General features: G+C 38.5%; 1 protein-coding gene across 1 annotated transcript in view; it reads right to left on the bottom strand.

Moving 5' to 3' along the window:
* The window catches only part of irx4b (iroquois homeobox 4b), a 37,250-nt gene that overhangs the window by 2,692 nt on the left and 12,670 nt on the right, over nucleotides 1-21,888 (bottom strand). The window contains exon 2 of the mRNA XM_056742202.1: nucleotides 3,814-4,162. Coding sequence (XP_056598180.1) covers nucleotides 3,814-4,162 — 349 coding nt within the window. The remainder of the gene's footprint in view (nucleotides 1-3,813; nucleotides 4,163-21,888) is intronic.

The raw sequence follows: 21,888 nt of genomic DNA, 5'->3' as shown, positions 1-21,888 counted from the left end.
AAACCATTACCATAATTGCCTTTCTGTGTACTTTTCAAACACCTTCATACGACTATATAGGCAACTGGCTAAGAACATACCTGAAGTATAAAGCGATACAAAAAAATAATCGCAAACACATAGCAGGGTGATTAAAAGATCGATATCTATCAAAAGGCAGTTTTGTCAAATGATTAATACAACAACATAGGTCATTTATGTTATTTCATTATGCATTAACTAAAGTTAAAGCACAGCGCTTGATTTTAAATCTTTGTAGGAAATCTTGAATTTACATGAGATTAATAAATGCTTTAACAATATATTACTCAATTATAGTTTGTCAACTAATGTTAACAAAAACGACTTTATTGTACAGATTCATAATATCTATAGGCAATCTTTGCTCACATTTCTTGCTAACATTTGTACTGTTCTAGGGATAAAAATGATAAATTTGTCATCGTTTTCTCACCCTTAGATTGTCTCAAACCTCTTTAAATGTATTTGTTCTGATGAACACAGAGAAAGATATTTGGAAAGAAATCCATTCTTGATCTTCATTCACTACCTAGTTGGAACGTTTTTATTACTTTTTTTCTGTTTAACACAAAATAAGATATTTGGAAGAATTTAAGGAAACAAACTATTCTGGGTCACCTTTGACTACAATTACATTTTTCCTACTATGGGAGCCAATGATGTACTGGGACTGAAAATTACTATCATTCATCCAAATATCTCATTTTATAGTTCTTCAACAAATGAATTTATACAGGTATGAAATTACATGAGGGTGACTTAATGATTACAGAATTTTCTCTCATTTTTGGGTGAACTATCCCTTTAAAGTTAAGCTCAAAAACACAATAAAGTTCTGTAATGTTGGCAAATCTGAAATAACATAAACTATTGTTGTAAGAATTCTGTAATCATCAACACACAAATTCTGATAAAACATTACATATTGAAGCCAAATTTAAAATGAACAACATCAGATAAATGTATTTGTGGACATAAATAAATCCTTTAGCACTAAATATGTCTTTCAGCCATGCACCTCTGAAGATTTCCTTCACTGTGGCAATAAGAGGTTTGGCCTGTCAAAGTTCATTTAACATGTATGCACAAAGGCACTTCAGTGCATTTACTTAACATTTTATTCGGTTGGTCAAGAGATTCTTCATAAGAGATTGAAAGACATCCTCGTGAAAGAGCTGTAACCTCATCACTCAGTGTTTGGACTCTTGTTTGTCTGTGTTCCACCATGTAAAACAATTGATTAAGATGTCACGGGGTTCAGCATTTGTGCAAGGATGAGAGGATTTGATCTCTATTCTATCACTGTATTTCATCATTACTTTTGTTCAATTTCTTTTGTTGGAAAAGTAAATAAATATAAAATTATAATTAGGCTAACTGGGTGAAAAGCCATGAAACATGTATAGCCGTGGAACTTGTTGCTTTATATTGAGGTCAGAAAAAATACAGGGCATCTTTTCTGTTATTTTGTAGGCTAAATGTAATTGTATTTTGACCTGTTTCTCAGTTTAAATTTTCTGAAAATAAATGCAAAAAGAAATCATATTTTTTGTAATCTGGGAGAAAGTTTGTTAGTAGTTCACAGTTGTGACATGTACTGTATATGGATCTCTTTCTGAAGCCACAAACCAAGATACAGCTGGAGGAAGCTGCAAGAAAATAGAGCACTTTTATGTTCACATGGAAATGATGCATTATGAAATGAATTAATGATGGACGTGGATTGTGGAGAAAACTTGAAAGGTAAACCTGGGAGAATCTTAATTAAAAAAAACTAAAACATTTGAATATATTTAAAAATGATACATTAAATTATATCAACATATTTTACCAGGCTAAAAACAAAAGCAGCAAACAAATAAACAGTAAAATAGTAAGAAAATAAAAGTAAAAATGTATAATTCCTTTGATAATCATATATAAAGTGTCACGGCTGGGCTAATATTAGACATTCCAACAATGATGAAGGAAGTTAACATGTTTCCACTGGTTATAGTTGTAATATTGGTAGTGAAATTAATATAGCAATGCTTGAAAGAGGTAAGACTATTTATGTTACTGCAAAAATGCCAATGTAGCTGAGAAAAATTTATTTCAGATTACGTCCAACTAAATCTTTATAATCCACAATAAAGTGTTAAAGCACAAGCAAGACTTGATAAAACATATTTGGATCACTTTGACATCACCATGTGATGTAGATGAGACACTACAAAACAATATACAGCCTTTTGAAATGAGCTCTTGAAAAGACAGCTGTGTGATAGAGTTACATCATAATCTACTGAAATGTTTGTCTCAATCACGGAGACAGTGGAAGATAAATGTGTGGAAATGGGTGTGTTTCATAGATGAGGACACCATCATTCATTGTTACAGGCGAATACAAATTGCCAGCGTTTTGACTGACAGGTTTTTTGTCGGACTTGAGAAGCACCTCGCAAGCAAAAGCTTTATTTCCATTCCAAACTCCAAACACAGACAACAGCGCTTGTTCAATATATGAACACTCTTTTCAAGAAACAAATTAAATGTCATTCATGTGAGGGAACATGCTGTCTTCGGTCTCTAGGGACAGTGCATGGTGAAGCTCTGGTGTCTAAAATTTACTTACCTTCTATAAAAGAAAGATATAAATCTCCACACAATGGACCTTCAACCTCTGGTCACCTCCTAACACTCTCCCTCTTTCAATTTTTAAAACACTTAAGAGTTTTCAAAGCCTTTCCCCTTCCTCTCTCCATCTATGGCTTGCAGCTCTTACGTCCCGGTCTGGATGGTCCAGGTGGGACCTCCAGCATGCTCTCAAGCAGACTGTTGGCTCATTCAGGCAGAAAATAGAGGGTTGGGGGAAGGACAAGAAATGGAAGGGGAGCTGAGTCTACTCTCACACACTTTAGCTCTAGAAAGCTGCACCTTGGGGGCAGTGTCAAGTGATCTCTGACACTTCATTCCCTCTGTACAGACAAAATCTCTCTCTGAAAAACCAACGAAGAACTCAGAACTACAGCTACTTGAGAAAAAGTTCTGCCTGCAAAGAGTATTAAGTGGTAGCTAGAGTTTCTTAGTGAAGTTACACATGGTTTATGTTGGATGGAAAACCTGTATATCCATTTTCCATGATTTTTCTTATGATTACTATAGTCACCCTTCAGGTTTAACAAATATTTATTCAATAAAGCATATTAAACGGAGCCTGTCAATTTTGACAAAAGAGTGTTTAATTTTTAAAAAACGACAATGTTTCTTCCTGAAAAGCAGCGGTTTTGTAAATTCAAGGTTTCTGCTTAACAGCGACAATGTACAAAACGTCAGTTTTAATTAAAGAAGATTATGCTTAGATGTGCAGTTTTGAAGATTAAGGAGTATCTCTTCACAGAACTGCAATATACATAACTATGTCTTCAGAGGTGTATAAAGACCTTACATAATGAAGCTTTATGTTTTATTACATCTGAATGTGCTTTTAATGCAATATCGCTCGAGTAGGAGTGTGATAGTGCTCTATATCAGCATGGGCGTGATAAAGCCAGAGGTACAATTCTATTTAAAGAGGAAAATAGTTAAATTAAATCACACTTTTAATAACTATTAAATACTATGGAAAACAAAACCAAAACAGAACAGAATATATCTGGTAGGCAAGGAGCAGGCAATAGGGAGAGGTAGCAGTCTGTGGGGCCAGGGTGGGGAGGACGTTAGGAGGAGCCCAGAGCAGGAGGCCCACAGTGGAGTTGCCGGAAGGGAAAAGCCATGTTGGAGGAAGGAGTGACGACACCAGGGCTGACTGACGGAGGAGGAGCCCAGGATGGAGACGAGCAGACGGAGATCCAGGTTGACGCTGAAGATCTGGTGGGCCAAGGCAAAAATGGCGGACCGAACCTGAAAGACCGTGGCAGAGCCAGAGCGAGGATGTAGGTTGAGCCGGAGGGAAGGAGGAACCTGACAGAGCCAAAGGGGCAGATTGACATCGCGTAGCCGGATGATTGTATTCCCAAGGCAGCGGATGGTTGAAGTCTTTCCAAGGTGGAGCCAGAGGGACGAGGGAGCCTGGTGGAGATGAGGGAGGCAGGAGCCAAGGTGTAGCTGATGGGTCAGAGGGTCGAGGTGGAGTCCGGGTCTCAGAGACACAAATGTGACCCTGGATCACAAAACCAATCTTAAGTAGCACGAGAACATTTTTAGAAAAAGCCATAAATACATTTATGGGTCAAAATAATCTATTTTTCTATTATTCCAAAAATCATTAAGATCTTAAGTAAATATCATGTTCCATGAAGCTATTTTGTAAATTTTCTACACAAAATATTTAAAAACTTTATTTTTATGAGTGGGCAGCTTGCTACAGTGCCTCTGATAAACAACTTCAAAGGCAATTTTCTCAATATTTTGATTTTTTTGAACTCTCCAAATCTTGAGTTTTAAACGGTTGTATCTCATATAGATATTGACCCAGATATTGACGATCCTGACAACCCATACATCGATATAAATCGTATTTATTCAGCTTTCAGTACAAATGTACAAATCTCAATTTTGAAAAATTGACTCATAAGACTGGTTTTGTTGTCAAGGATCACAAATGTTTCTCACAGGACCACAGCATTACACATATCAAAGTCAAAGTCTGCTTTATTGTCAATTCTGCCATATGTACAGTATATACATATAGAGGATTGAAATTACGTTACTCTCAGACCCATAATGCATACAAATAACACTACACAGAATACAATATACATATATATGTATATATATATATTTATAAATACAGATAAATACAGATTATACATATATATTAAATACAACTTTTAGAAGCAGGGATATTTAAAAAAAAGAAGATAATGGCAGTAAGATTGCAAAGTATTGTTGCTGACCATGTCTGTCCCTTAATGGCCACAGTACACCCATCTTCTGATGGCTTCATCCAGCTGGATAATGCACCATGTCACAAAGCTTAAACTATCTCAAACTGGTTTCTTAAACATGAGGTCAAAAATTACCTCACTGTACTCCAATGCCCTTTACAATTACGAGATCACAATGTAGGTGGCTTTGCTGAAGGAGTGATAAATATGTCCAGGATAGAGGGGAGAGGGACACAGATGATCTTTGCAGCTGTTCACTGGTTTTACAGTCTGCTGCACTGCAGTGTGTATTATACAGTATGTGCATATGTATATAAGCATATACGCTGTTTTTATTAGGCATAACGGACTTACCCTGATATTGGATGACATTGTTGATCTGTTAGTGTGCGAGCCCTTAGGTTTGACAACAACAGAAAAATGCCATAAAGTCCTTAAAATAGATTAAAGTGAAAAACATATTCTGACTGAACTTAATTTTCAGGCCAATATTCCTTTAACCGACAAGTCGAGACCAATAGCGTTTTAATGGGAGATGTTTTAAACTGCTTAAATATTGCCAGTTTGCATATTTTAAAAGCAATTTCTCATCTATTAAAAATATTTGACTAATAATCAACCATATACATAACTTGGCAGTGCATGTTTTTATTTATCCAATCAACCAACCAAACAATGTTTTCTGAAACTCTTAATTAATTCCTTTTTACTGCCTTTTGGCTGTGAAACATATATCTACCTAAGCCGCAGCCTGACATGCACTTCTCCAAAACCAAGATTATCATGCTACAGTCAGAAAACACTACTGAAAAACCAGGGGTGGACTCAGAGCGGAGTGATTACAGAACGCTTAGAGTGGAGAGAGGAACGTGCTTTTGCTCCACTCCAGGTTGTGATTACATCCCCCTCAGCAGAACACTGTCTTTCCTTAATTGAAGGGCTGTTCAAACTAAAATTAAGACGGTACTTACATAAGGGATTTACTTTCACAAATTTCTAAGATATCACAAAAAGGCAGAGCCATTTTGCTTAACATAATTTTTCTTTTTTACACAAAATTTTCACAAACTGTTAACTTTAGCATGACATATCTCATTGTAGTAGAGTAGGCGGGGCGAGACCGTGGTTCGAGTCCGGTGAGTAATTGTGAATTAGCGCCAGCTGTGCGCACACCGGGCTCGAATCACGTAGGAGATGGGAGCATAAAAGGAACGAGCGACCGGACCGGACTTATGTTATGTTTGTATTTATATTATGTTTTGTTCGCCGGCGGTCGTCCGTGAGGGGCCGCCGGCTGTTATATTACTTTATTAAATGTTTAAATGTTTGCCTGTTCCCGCCTCCTTCCTTCCATTTTATTGTGTTGTGTTACATTGGTGCCGAAACCCGGGAGGAAGGAGAGACATGCTGTCTGAGAGTCCTCGCCGCCGAGTGGCCTCGCGGTGCCGGAGAGTTCGGGCAGCGCGGACGAAGGCTCTGGGGAAACGGAAGTGCACAGTGCGGCCACCGTCAAAACTTCGGTGGAACGGCGACCTTTGCTGCCGCGCCCCTGGGTCGAGGTGGGGTGGCTTTCGTCCAAGTGGGAGCGGGGGGGTTGCCGCCGTCCGCCAGAGGCCGGAGCCTGTGTCCGTCCCCCGAGGGGGAGGAGCAGGGGGCGGAAGTGCCGGGTGAGCCACCGCCTGCCAGAGGCCGGGCCTGCGTCCGTCCGCCCAAGGGGGAGGAACATGGGACGGGGAACCCGCCCCGACTCCCGGATAAAGGAGGAGCCACCGCCGGCCGCCAGGGGGCGGACGGTCGAGCCGTCCACCGAAGCCCCAGGGCCACCGCAAGGCACCGCGAAGGAGAGTACTCCGGCTGGTTGAGGAACGAGCGGCAGCATGTCGGGGAACCGGATTTTTTTTTTCCTCTCTCCCCTCTCTCTTTCCGGTCGCTCCGAGGGCTCCCGTCTCCGTTGTCTCGTCTCGTCGCTGCATACCCCCCACCCCACCCCCCCCGAGGGAGGGGGAGGGAGCTTGCACAGTCGCGGGGGTACCCCCCGGCCTGTGAGGGGTGATGGGGGTATGTAGTAGAGTAGGCGGCGCGAGACCGTGGTTCGAGTCCGGTGAGTAATTGTGAATTGGCGCCAGCTGTGCGCACACCGGGCTCGAATCACGTAGGAGATGGGAGCATAAAAGGAACGAGCGACCGGACCGTCGAAGAGAGAGGACCGGGCCCGAACTTATGTTATGTTTGTATTTATATTATGTTTTGTTCGCCGGCGGTCGTCCGTGAGGGGCCGCCGGCTGTTATATTACTTTATTAAATGTTTAAATGTTTGCCGGTTGCCGCCTCCTTCCTTCCATTTTATTGAGATGTGTTACACTCATATTCCGATTGTCAAATATGTGCATGTGTTTTGTTAATAAACCCTTTTTAATGATCGCGTTAAGCGGACGTCATCTTTCTGCCGCAGTCTGAGATCTGTCAGATTTACATCACGTGAATTCATCAACTTCTCTCAAAATATACTAAAGTAAGTGCCTAGTGAACAGGTAGAAAAATAGAGTGATTTTAACATTTTTTTCTATTCTATAGACATCAGTTTGTGTATTTTACAAACTCTTTTTTGCTTATTTTGTGCTTACAGGCACGTGTATATGTCTGAAGCCTAAAATCAACATTATCTGTTTGAAAGCACTGCATAGTTGTGATATGTGGTAGGATTGCGTGTCTCTGGCTCAGTGCCAGCCAAAGTGCTGAATGTTCTACTCACACCGGTGTAATTGTACTTGTCAAAGGGTTAACAACATTATGAAAAGTGAATTAAAGACATTAAGGACAGGCGGGAACTCGCTGCAATTGACAGGAATCCGTTGTAGCGATAATCCATGCCTTAAAAGGCTTGAACCCTAGTAACCGGTGCTTGCAGCTATATTAAATCATTATTGTTAGTCATCATCTATATTTTTCACTGGGTTTTGCAAATATCTTACCAATAAAAAGTATTTAAAAAGTGCTTGTCAACTTTGCCAACACAGTGTTTAATCTTTTGAAATGTATATGTTTTCCCCATTTCGTAAAAAACTGTACATCCAAGGTTTCAGAAGGACAGCAACAACATACGTTTTTAGAGGATCAGGCCGGGCTTGAAGTACATTTCTATGACATTCATAAATCTGCATTGTGAATCTGAAATTAGTATTTTGGATTCAACATAAAAAAGTTCTAGGCTTATAGCAGTGAGACCCTGCTAAAAGTGCCAAGGGACCTAAAGGTCATACTTACATTCGTTTGTCAGTGCCTGAATCTATTAAGTCACTGTTGTTTATGTGTTAACTGTCAGGGCAATGCCCACCACATGGGGAAGATTAGTATAGCAGAGTCAATCCTGATGCTGGAACAGTAAGAGCAGTAAATGTTTGAGGGACGTTTCAGAGGACTGGCTGAGGTGTATAAGCGTCTGCTTGGCTTGTTTTCCAGGCCAGCACCACAGAGAGTGCGAGAGCTCTTTAAAGTATGCATTTCCCCATCCCACTGAGAGCAGCGTATTCTTACCCATCACTTCCACTTCATTACTCCCTCGCCAGCCATGTATTATTCACCTGTATTCAATCCATCCTCCGCTGGGACCAATGTTAGCCGAAAAACGTTTTAGCCTCTTTTAACTAAAGTCTCTCTCGCACTCGCACACACAATCCAATTCACTTTCACTCTTTCATTTCATCTACATTTTATATTCATAGGACTGTAAAATGTGGACACTTTAAAATGCTGGATTCTTTATTTTGGGTGGGTCAAATATAAACACGTAATTTAAACCATCTGGTAGGTTTGTCTTTATAAGACACAAGCTTTGATTAAAAACTGGTTTAATTTGCATTTAGAATTAGAAACTAACAGATATTTTTTATAAATTTGTTAAACAAAAATGAAATCATAATACAAATTCCTGGCTCTTCTACCCAAGACAACTCCTGGAAGTCTGTTATTAAGTACATATATGAACATGCTCACACATATCTGTTTTGTTGAATGGATTTGAAAAGTGGAAATGTCACAAGCGGATGTCAAGTGCCATCATCTGGCCAGGACGGGTAAGGCACATGGCAAAATTGGAGATGATCACTCTCAATGGAGGTAAGTTCACTGCTGGAAAAGTATTTGGGTCAATGACGTGTTTTGTGTCCAAATTCATTATTTTCCTAAAAAGAATTTGAATAAATACATGTCATATATCAAATGGATCTACAATATGTCCTTTATAAGAAACCCTTTTCATTTTATTGAAATTCAATAGATTTTTTGAGTTTTGGTGTTTGAAAGACCAAAAATGTCAAGTGGTGCGACCGTCCGAACATACAAACAGAGAACAAAACTGAGAAATAAATGTTAATTTTCTCAATAAAATTCTTAATAAAATATTTTGGCATGATTTTATGTTAAATTTCTTATATATGAGGGGAAAAATACTCAGTGCTAAATACATTAAATGTATATTATTTTAAATTAATATATGTTCGCACCACCTGACATTTTCTTATTTGTCATTGACCCATTTGCGAATACAACATATATTTATTTATTTTTATTTCAGGAGTTACAGTTAGACTCTGCATAACATATAGTCAGATTTGTATTAAAGCCCTGTAAGTTCTCATGTTGTTTGTTTTGAAAGTGGTTTCCATATGCAGAGGATGTCATCGCCAGTAGGGCAGAGGAATACACAACCTTTCCCTGAAGAGATGCTATAGTTATCACGTGATTATTTCACAATGAATAATCTGTCGACTTTTAACACACACGCACACCAAAGTGTCACAGTGACGCGCACCAAAGATGCATTTGCAATTGGTTGTAGGTGAAATTTTTGTGAATCTTTCTCCCCATATTCGTTTAAAAGTTAAATCAAAGGTTACAAATGGGAAAAATACAACCTAGCTTTACATTATCATTTTCAGGGACAAGGACAATTTAATATAGATTTAATGTGTATTCTTATATAGTATTGCAATATACGACTGCCCCTCTAGATCAAACAATAAGGAGCTACATATTGCAATAGAATGTTTAAATAAATTGTCTCTTATTTTGTATAACACAGTTCTCCGTTGTCATAGTATATTATCATGTGATACTGTTTTATGTTTTCACATTGCCGAAATCTGATCGCTACAGGTCACTATGGAGTTTAAATGTGACAAACAACAGGCATTTTGATATTTTTGGTGGCATTTGTTCCTGCCTTAATCACATAAGGACCTGACTTCATATTTCATATTTTTAATATTTATTTTTATTAATTATAATCGGATAATAATTTATATCATTTCTGTTATTACATTTGGTTAAATTACTCAGTGTGTGAATCCAAAAGTCAGAGATCAGCAAAAGAAGCTCGAACAGCCAAATATGTTATTCAGTTAACTTACAACACACTATTATTATGAGTTATATCCAAAGTGCAACAATAAGACTTTCTTAGGATCCTTTTCAGACTTGTGATACTACATGCAAGTGCCATACATATATGTACCCTCTAGACCCCCCAGACACAGACCACCAAGTCTGGACAGTCTATGACACACACCCGCTTTAAATGATTCAATCTCCATTTGGTCATCTCTCTCTTCGCTGATGGGGTATCCCATGACACTAATGATTCTCAAATGATTTGGACAACTAGCAGACAGCTTGTCAGCACACCACTTGATCCCAGCATCCCTTTCAGACCGCCCGGTTATACATCTGTTAGCCCGCGATAAGAAACAGGGTCGCAACCTTGCATCGGAGGACGCGTTTTGTTGATAACTGATGCGTTCTGCAGTGCGTTTCTTTTTTTACAGCGTTACTGAGTCATTGATAGGTGGATAAATTATCGGGCGTTTGTCTATTGACCTCCCTCAGAGACTGACAGCAGCCAATACCGCTTGACTTCTTTCCCAGGAGGGTTACTCTTCAATTCCAAGGGAGGGATCCACAGAGAATAGTGATATCTAGTGTTTCTTTTCCATTTTAACTCTAGAGTGCATGAAGGAAATGAGGGAAAAGAGAAATGGGACACCCGCCAACTGTTTATGTGACCAGTGTCTGGGCCGGGCAAGCTGGCCGGGGTTAATACGGCTCATTTGACTCAATTACATAAAGGAGTGACTGGGGATGAGGTTGAAGGAAAGATCAAGTGACAATTTTTCACTCTGATTCAAAACCTAGTGAGCTGTCTATGTAAGCAAAAAGTCATTGTTGCTATGATAAAATTAGCATTGAGAATCTTACCAAATTAAAGGCACAGTTCACCCAAAGATGAAAAATATTTTATTATGTACTCACGCTCTTGTCATTCCAAACCTGTGTGACTTTCTTTCTTCTGCAGAACACAAAAGAAGATATTTTGAAGAATGCTGATAACAGCATTGGCCCCCATTGATTTTCCATTGTATGGACACAAATCCACTGAAACATTTCTATAAAAAATCTTCTATTGTGGTCCCCAGAAGAAAGAGTCACATACATTTGGGTGAACTATCCCTTTAATATGGTAAGATTCTCTATGCTTTTTTATATACCTCTACAATTCAACATCAATTTCCTTCTCAGCAAATTCTATGTGCAATGCTGCCTTAAAAATTGGTCAACAAATGAACGTAGTACGTCTGTAAAATATCTGCTAAAGATCTGGCAAACATCTTCTGTTGATAAAAAACATAGAAAAGGCAGTTTTACACAGCCTTCATTCTAAATCATAAACGTCTGACAGACTTCTTCTATGTCTATATGACATCTGACAGGAGACATCTGAGAGACTTACTGGAGATCAGCACACAATCAAAAATCTTACAAATGTAAATGCTCAGATGTATGTGTGCTATGTGGGTTTATTTGACTATATTTCAAAATATTTGCTGTGCAGTTTTATTATTATTCGAGTAGCACAGAGTTGTCTTAGCAATATGCTAATACAAAACACTATTGAAGTCCATTGTAGACTCTGTTGTAAATATATGATTGTTAGTAGGCTAGGCTATGCTACAAGAAGGTAGACAGTAAACAGCAAGGCCACTCAGTAGGTATTATAAAAGAGCATATTTTTCTCTCCCTTTTCCTCGCCTTGGTTGTACTTTTATTATTCAATTTGACCAATCACATCATACATTAAACAACATCTTTGAATAGCACTACCAAAGGACGTCTTTTCAGCTACAAAGGTGATGATTATAGACAATACACAAGCTGACATACCATGACAATCATTGTAGCCTCAGCTTTGTGACGGCTTCCGTGCAGATGGACATATTGACGGACGTAAGATAATTCACCCTCTCTTTGTAATGGGCAGAATAATGGCTAGTTTAAACACTGTAGCCAAACAGATGAGCACCGATTACATTAAAGCACAATCCCATTAGTCTCTCTTTAATAAATGACCTATTCCTGTACAGCGAGGGGGGCTGACTCGGGCTTGCCCATCTTCTGCTGATAGGGGCAGAGCTTAATGAAATGGTCTTTTGTGCGCTTGGTTGAACTCATTTGATTTTTTCCCCCTGCAGACTTCCTGTATCCTGTGATAAGTCCTCAAGCCACTGAAGCCTATAATGACTCCATTACCGAGACCCCCGGCAGACTGTGCCGGTGTGTATGTGTGTGTGAGAGAGGGTGAAATACAATGTGTGTGTGTCTGCATCACATTATCAAATGTAATCATTTTGCAGTCAAGCTGGTAATTAGGTATAATATTGGCCAACATGGTAACATACACAAACACACCTCCCATACAAATTCGAATTCACACCGATACGTATATTTAAATATACACGTTCACGCATGCAGTCAAAAACATACACAGATACGTAAATAATAGCCTGGTAATTATGGTAAAATTCACCATCTACTGTACTGGAAAACAGAGGGGGTCAATTGGTTGCTAATGTTGTTTTTGACTCTTGAAGCATGAAATATGCATATGTAAACATTTCTAAACACACACACGCACGCATGCAAATGTGCATGATAATGAATTCATCCAGGTCCTCTCTGCCATTGATTTGTCACCAACCTTGTGTTTCATGCAATTGCAATTACCACACAGGAAATTCTGCAGCCGCAGGGAAAAATCCATAATGCATTTCAGACACATACAACTGGAGGACTTTGTGTCCATCAGACTTTTATTTTACACCGGAATGACTTAAAGTACCCAATGATAAATGATTACTGAATATTGAAATATCAATCTATAATTCAGTTATTACAAAGTATGTTTTAGAGATCCCATTCACAGAGAATGACTGGAATCAGACTACAGCCCTCTACTTCCCGGGTACATGATGTCACTATTCAGAGTGCTTTTAATAATAACCTCCGCACAAAGGAATACGCCAAAAAAGGGGCGAGGCCTTCCTTAGAGAAGAGGAAGAGTCGGTGGAGTAGTGTGTGGTTATCAGAGATTGTAAACATTTGACTGAGCTACGCGCTAAACTACTTTCACTTTCATCACAGTCTTACAGATGGTAATAAGAATTCAGCTACACCCATTCTAAGATAACCAACAGTCAAATAACAGCTTCCATGACCTTCAAATTGGCTGTGAAAGCTTTCCGTGTAATACACTGATATTGTGTGTGTGTGTGTGTGTGTGCGCATAGCCTACCTCTAAAACACTTTTATGAAATGTCCTTTGAAGTCCGGCTTAAGAATGTTTCATGGTCAATCTGCCGTTTTATTATCCAATTCGGGTCCAATATAAAAAGGCAAAAGTAACGATTCTGTAATTAGTGTAAATTCATATAACCGGTCTCATTTGGTCCGGTGTCATTTCCCTCACCATAGTAGGAAAAAAATGCAATCTCTAACAAAGATTGACGTTTGCACATGCACTAGCAAACCTCCGATACACATCGATCGATCCGCAGGTTTTTAACTGATAAAGTGAAGTTGACGCCATACTTACTGTTTATTGCTAAAAGTTTATGAATAACATGTGCACTGAGAGGGGCAACGACCAATCACAACAGCCTGAGAAGCGGAATTTTGCTGATATGATATGGGTTGGACATCTTCACACACACAATCTAAGCGGGGAACCAATCACTACAGTCCTGGTCAGGTTAACCAATCTTTATAAAGACCGGAAGAAATCCAGTCGTTTTGTTTGAAGGGGGACAGCGATGAATAATAGACATAAAATATATGAAATATAAAGCGTTTTTTGAAATAAGAAACATGAACATCCATTGTTAAACACCCGAAAAACATCAAAAACAGCAAAAGACTGGCTCCTTAAATGACAGTTGTAGCCTGAATTTATAGTTATACCAGCTGCCATAGTTGAGATAAAAATGAAATAGATCCTGTACATTAAATTGATTTTACTAACTGCTTAAAATGTAGCAACCACCCAATAACTGTACCACATTTTAAAGGTCCAGTGAATGCAATTTAGCGGCAACTAGTGGTTGAGGTTGCCAATTGCAACCAACGGCTCACTCCACCCCTCCCTTTCGAAGCACTACGATGGCTGACACAGGACTTTTGTCACGTTGTATTGTATAACTTATTTATGAAACGCTCTGTAGAGCAGTTCGTCCATTTAGGGCTACTGTAGAAACAGCACAGATAATTCCTTTTGAAGGGGACCCACGGTGTATGCAGATAGAAAACCTCATTGCATTGACTTTGTATGTAATTTACTTGCGCCAAATGCTTAATTCGTGTTGTGTGTACACAACATTAGGCTATAATAAAACTGCGGCAAGATTTTGATTATTCATGCGTGGGGTTCTCAGCTCAATTCACTTTTTAGAATTAGTTAAAGGTCTTCTGGGATGTGATAAACATTTCATACACACAAAATGTTTGTGCACACATATTTGACTCTACACACATATTTGGATTGATAAAAATAACTCCATGGATTACAGTACACTGTAAAGCTGAATAAATTGAACAAAAAAAATGGAGGTAATTGGATATCAAGTTTGAATTTCCCAGGTTTAAGTCGAACTAAATATTGAGGAAATTAATTCAAATATTTTAGTTATAATCAAACTCATCCACTCAAAAATTCATATTTCCTGTGTCTTTTAGTTAGAAGAACTTTAAAAAATATGTAAACAAAGATGCTATGTTATGCTAAAAATGCTATGTTAATGCTAAGTTCTGCTAACTTAACTCAATATTTTTATATAACAATATTGTTTTTATTACACTTTTTTTACTACAGTCTAACACTTTGAGACTGATGTCAGTACTGACATAAGCAAAGTTAATGCTCATTTAGTGACTCATCATGAACACATGATACTCATGTAGCATCCCACAGCCAATGGAAACCAAAAGTCAAAAAATTATAAACCCTTCTAAATCTTAATTTAACATAAATAACCATTTTTCTTTACTGACCCATAAAACCACACAACACAACCAAAGTGTGCTTAATCCGTAAATGGTTCGAGTTAATATAAAAATAATGAGTTTCAATTACTTACAAGCAAGAAAAGGTAAAAGTTTCCATAATAGATCAAACTAAAATAGTTTGATCTATTATAATTTTTTTATCAAAATAAGCTGACACAACTTAATCTATTTAATTACTTTGAGCTTTCGGGTTTACAATATAAAAACACTCACAAATAATAAGTGCACATACTAACAGTACTGACAGTGCAATTGCACACTTTACGAATGAAATCTACGCGATGCAATGTCCCTGGTTTCCAGAGACATCCTGAAAGGCTCACAGAAATTCAACCACATGCCGCAAACAACAGGGGAACAAGGATTAGGATTTGACCAGTCTTGTTAGCATTGAATGTGTTTGTTTGCTTTTGTTTGTTTGCTTTTACTTTCTTCGCCACTTGGTTCCTGCTACTCGATTGGTCTGCGTGTCATAGCAAAGATGGATGGGTTGTGCAAACAAACCAACAACCAAGGCGATATCAAAAGTGCACTCTGGGACTGAGTCTCAGGCCTCAGCAGGACTGTCTACACTGATTTATACGGGGAGGAGTAATAAACGTTCATTTAAACAGCCCAGTCAGACAACAGACTCCGCAGCGCTATCTTCTCAAGCATGACACTTGGCTTGAAGTAACAAGGCTCATATTGGGGTAATTGTATCGTCCTCTTCGGAGGCCCAGGGCCACGTTTAGGGGTCATAAATCAACTACCGGCCTCCTTTTGACACCGCTATCAAGGGGTTCCTGTGTACTCTAAATAAGTCAGCACAAAGTCATTATCTTGAATGGGAATGCTGGGCCTGTCTTGTTCAATAGTCAAATGTAGAAGAATGACAAAAGGCTTATCAGGATCATTCATACGGGAGCTTCGTGTTACTTAAGTCGAAATGATCATATGTCATTATTCTGATAAGTGGGTACGTATTAAAGCTTATTTATTAGCAAAAATTAATATTATCCCAGCAAATAGGGAACAATTTTTAAACATTGTCGTTTTTTTCAAATCTATCAAAAATGTTTATGCAGTACCATTATTTATCATTGCAAACGTTCTAAAAACGTTAAAACAACATTGGTAGAAAGTTGGACTGTGTTTTATAACGTATACATGGGTAAGATTTAGGGTTAGGTTCAAGGCTGGAAATACAAAATAAAGTACTTCTCAAATGTACCATCAGCTCACTTTGTAACAGAGAAATCCTTGGTCTCTTAAGCAGTGCACGATGCCAATGTGTTCTGTCGTTCGTTCACCAATTTGCAAAGAATAACAGCCCATCCTGACTTGAAAGATTTTCCTTTTGCCTTTTAGTCTGGAATCCTTTTCACCTCTCTAAAATAAAAAGACAACCGTACAATTGATAAGTCGAATCGCAGCTAAGACAACAAACTCTGCCAGAGTCAATTCAGGCCAGTCACTTCAGCTCCTCGGCGGAGCTCAGGAGAGCCGAAATAAAGAGCCTCCGCAGGGTCACAGATTCAAAGGGAGCTCCTCCTTAAGACTCATGGGTAAAAATCTCCTAAGCCTATTTAGTTTTCAAACAGGACTGTCTCCCCCTCAGTCTCACAGCAGGTCCGTGGTATCCAAACATGTCTTCATTTACTCACTGCAGTGTTAGTGTGTTCGAGAAGTTCCCCGTTGAAAGGGACGTCTCAAATACGCCATTATTATCGCTTCGTCAACTCTCATTCAGCGTTTTCCTGACCTCTCACCCTGGGCTATGGCAACAGTGAGAAAAATGTCCGTCTTGATTGACAGGACTGAGAAAAGCTGGCCCCTCCCCTCTCCACCAATAGGCATTTCAAACACTTTCGGGGAACAATGAAGGTTTGGGTGTAATGGATCAATGAGGGGATGATGACTGTCAAAAGAACACATACTCCTCACACAAACCTGATTATCTCAGCGTGACGGAGGCCAGGGGGAGCAGGAGGGGGGGGCCGCGGGGAGGTCGCCCCCCTGCAGGGCACCTCCAATTGGGCTATCGTGGAACACGACCACCAGGCTGTCAGGCCTTGCCCTCTCCCATCCAGCAGGGGCCTTTACCAAATCTATTCATACGAGAAGGGGCGACTCTACATCCACTGCGGTTCAGTTAAGTTGGGGGAGGGAGGCCTTGGCCATTGTTGGGCCTGAGCGGTGAAAAGATCCACCGGCTCGCATACCTCAACAACCACCACTTCCCCTAAAAACAGCAAAAGACACCCATGGCCGAAAACCCTCCCCTGAAATCTTTCCTTTATGGTGAATGTGAGGAAAGGGATCTATGACAGAAAAGAGCAACAGGAGAGCCCCATCTCAGATAAAGCTCCAGCTAATCTGCTTTCATTCGGGCTTTGGGAGCAGCAGTGGATGTTTGTCCTTAGTGCACTTGTGTTTCCAGGGCAGGCATACAGTATTAGAGGCCTGTAGATTAGTCATGGGGATGAATGCGTGTAGATTGGATGTTTAGGCTTCTTTTCACATACTTTCAAAGGATCAGATCCGTTATCACAAACTCCTAATCTCAAGACACGGGTTTCATGATAATAAGCATAAGATAATACGTGAGTGTGCATCGTGCTGGTGTATGAGCAAGGCCTCTTACAAAAGAAAAAGACAACACACAATGCTTTAATAAAATTATTCAAATGACTTTCCCCTCCAAGCATGATATCACATTAATTTCAATGTACTTTCTCTTATCTCAGCTGAATATGCAGAGAGTCAGCTGTAACATAAACCATCTGTTGGATGATGTTTCCTTTGAAAAATGCTCTGTGGCACTATCAAAACATTTCTCTGTCATTGTCCAATCATATTTTGGAGCCAGGCAAATGTTATAATTATATTGAAAAACCATATTGCTGAGAGCATTTACATACACGTGTTTAGTAACCAAACAATGTGTCTTGCAATGACCTTGCAACAATCCCTGATTTTGTATCTAAGCAATATATAAAATATGTAAATTGTATAAAGACAACATAAAAAGCCATTTTTTAACATTTATACCAAAGAGTAGAAATCTATCAACTGAACCATATACAAGAAAAAGAATGTCATGAAGATTTAAAAAATAAGCACTAAGATATTCAGAAATAAAAATATCAAATAAATACAAATGTTTTGTACGGACTAACCAATAACTTCTGTCAACAATATCATCACATTTGGCTCAGAAATCTTTATTTATACACGTTTATTTATCAATTGTTTATTTATGAATTGGAATAATAAGGTTCTGACATATTTGTAAAAATTGAATTGTTCACACATTCTTATTCTGTGACCATTTGTTTACATGTGTTGTTTTTATTCTTTTCGTTGTTTACATTTTGGGCCTTTTTAGAAAACATCAGGTTTTATCAACAGAGTCAATTAATGCAAAAACTATGAAGTTCAATATCACAAAATCGTTTAGGATGCAGACAGAACTTTATTATTCAAGTAGTTGGACAAAACTATTTAAAAATATATAATAGATTTCCCAATTTTGCTGCATTCGATATGTGCATATCTATTAGCTATTAGCATGCAAATCAATTTAAAATATCAATTTGATGATCCCGTATAAACTTGAATTGAATAAAAAGGCACTTCAACTTTATATTTAATGAGTGGATATTTTAGCAAGTGTAAAATACTTTTGTCACAGACCAACCATCTCTTAAGCTAACTTCACAGCGGTCTCAAGGCAGCATTGCTCTTCTCTTCTCTTCTCTTCTCTTCTCTTCTCTTCTCTTCTCTTCTCTTCTCTTCTCTTCTGTCTGGATCGCTCACCTCTGAGACTGCAGCCCGAGGCTACACCGCTCTTACCCATTACTCCACCATAATTAAGAGTATTTGGTCTTCAGGGACACCCCTAACCCTTAATCCTGTAACATTACATCAGTATCATCACTATTGTGATTTGATTCGACCCTCTTCAAGAGGATTCAGTACAACACGCAACCTTATAAATCCAGTCATCCCAGAAGCGATTGTGAAGTCATTGACTGGATGCATCTGCTTTGAAAAGGGAGAGCGGGCTGAACTGTGATTGACAGCAGGGATGGGTCCTCATGGATGAACTTTGAAGCGGGGATTGACTGCTCTTGTCTACCAGGGAAATGGATACATGTGACTATAGCTGTGACTGGCAGGTGGCTGTTCTGAGTAGATACAGTACAAGTTTCCTTTGCAGGGGGTTGAGGAGACATGGGATTGGCTGTATCATCAATTACAGTAATGATTGACAGGTGAAGTGTGTGTACTCGTCTCCAGATGTAGCCTCTCCCAGCAAGAGACGTTAGACTGAGAGTAATCCATCAGTGTCAACAACAGTTTTGCATTATGCAAAACATAATTCAGGTATTAATCTGGTATTATATTATCAAAAATAGATATTAAAAGTATACGCAAAAAAAGAATATAAATTCAAATGCAATTTATATTATAAATACAGGTAATTTTCATAACAATTACCTGTATAACCCAGACCATTAGACCCACAGATACCATTATAGTTTCCATTAAAACGAATACAATTCCCACTGTAACCATAAATCCAATCGGTAAGGAATTCTATTTTTTTAAGGGAATGCTTTAAAACCAAAATAAATGTCACCACATATGGCTGCTTATTTAAAATATAGCTTTGCATTATGCAATTAAGCCGTTAACATCTTATCATCTGTTATTATTGAACAAGACTCATAAATGGTGTTTCTACAATAAGTCACTATTCTGCACACGTCCAGATAGGCACAGGGCAGTGCGGAGATATTTTAACTGATGAAATGATCCACTGAGCTAAGCACCAGACCTCCACCATGTGGTTACAGTTCGAAAGATGCTCCATTGACATCCATATGCGGATTCCACCTACCAAGATCAAACATCAGAAACCTTTACATTGTTGTAGATTCACAGATTTCGAAAATCAATACCCAACAATCAAAACCCCCAAAATATCATATAGAATCAATTATCAGTTTTAGCAAATTTAGCTTATTTTAAAAATGGATATGTTTATTGTAACAAATATTGTAAATTGTAAAATAATTAGAAATGTAGTCTAAAGACACTTATAGGCACTTTATCAGTTGAAAGATAGAGGGCAGCCTTGTGACAAGAACAGCCAGGCATCTTGCACTGCCTCAACTGTCAACAGTCAAACAGCATGATTAAATAATGTATTTATAATACATTACATTTACAAATGAATCGGTTCACAATTTATACATTTCTGAATAAAGACAGGAAATACAAGCACAGACAAACAATTATCAAACATGACCAATCATTACAAGCATGACAACTGTATGTATCCTGAATTGATGATTTATTTTCGTTCATTCAGTAGTGTGATGATTTACTTCCATTCACTCACAGTAGTGTGCAATAGCATTTTTATTTCTGTTCAAAAAATGTGTTATCCCAACACAGTCACTGTCACAGACTTCCTGCAGTGGCTGCCATTTAAACAGTGTAAATAATTGAGGAATAGCATTTGCCGTCATCCCCTGCGTGAGATGTGTCTATAAAAGAGCATCAGATCTTCTCTTTGAGAGGAGGAGTCTGATGTCATAACACACTGAGATCTCCACACCGGCTTATCGATGGAGGAGTCAATGACTGCCCCGCTTTCAAGCTGTTTACAATGTGCTTCCTTTACATCCAGAGAGTAAATTGTTTCATGAGTATGGAGTAACATTTCAATACCTGAGAGGACATTATGACACATTTATGATTACATTGATTTACAACACAAAATATGTGTTGTTAGTGTGCTCTCTCAATAATTCTTGACAAGTAAAATGTATATTTAGAACTTTTCGGCTGTCAATCACCGTACATTGTTCTCTTTTCCACCTCACGGTGTGTTGGTTTTAACAGTTTGGAGATCAGATTAAAATATTTCAGATTAAAAAATGAAATGAATAACCAGTTTGACCGTTTTTTCTTTCAACGTTTCCTCTTGTTTTTGTCCCTAGTTAATTAAAGCTTCATGTTGGTAGAGTTTGTTTCAAAGTATAACACCTTGCAGCTATTTCTGGTGCTACGTCATGTTAGCTTAACCTTGCCAAGACACCCTGGAGCTAAGCTTGTAGTTGAAACAAAACAGAATTAGGTTACAAATGTCTTAGAGACGTGTGGGCAAACCGATACAGCAGACGCCGACGGATTAAGGCCTATTTTCATTTAATCAGGTTTTTCAATAAAGTGCTGAATGTTCTGATTTTGTCACGAACAAACCAGCCTTGTACGGATGTTTGTCCAGGAAAGCTGCTCACCTATGGCCGAGTGAAATAACTTCCTCTCCCATGATCCTCTCTGCTGAAACTCACTTGCTGCAGGATTACAGCAGAATCAATCACTGCAGTGCACGGCCCCTTATTACCGCAACAAAGTGTTGTTAGTAATCCTAAAACTGTTAAAGATTATTTAATTCCTAACCTTTTTATTTCTTAAAATGGTCCTTTATTGCCTGTTAACCGGCAACACATTTGAAAAAAGTTTTTTAAAAATGAATCATCTTTGAGCCTCACGAAGAGGTGACATTGTTGTGTGAATATTTTAGAGCTACTAGACTTTGAAAGGCTTAGAG

The sequence above is a fragment of the Triplophysa dalaica genome, chromosome 25, assembly GCF_015846415.1.
Source record: "Triplophysa dalaica isolate WHDGS20190420 chromosome 25, ASM1584641v1, whole genome shotgun sequence".
In the NCBI taxonomy this organism is placed as follows: Eukaryota; Metazoa; Chordata; class Actinopteri; order Cypriniformes; family Nemacheilidae; genus Triplophysa; species Triplophysa dalaica.
This window is presented reverse-complemented; position numbering and strand designations above follow the sequence as displayed.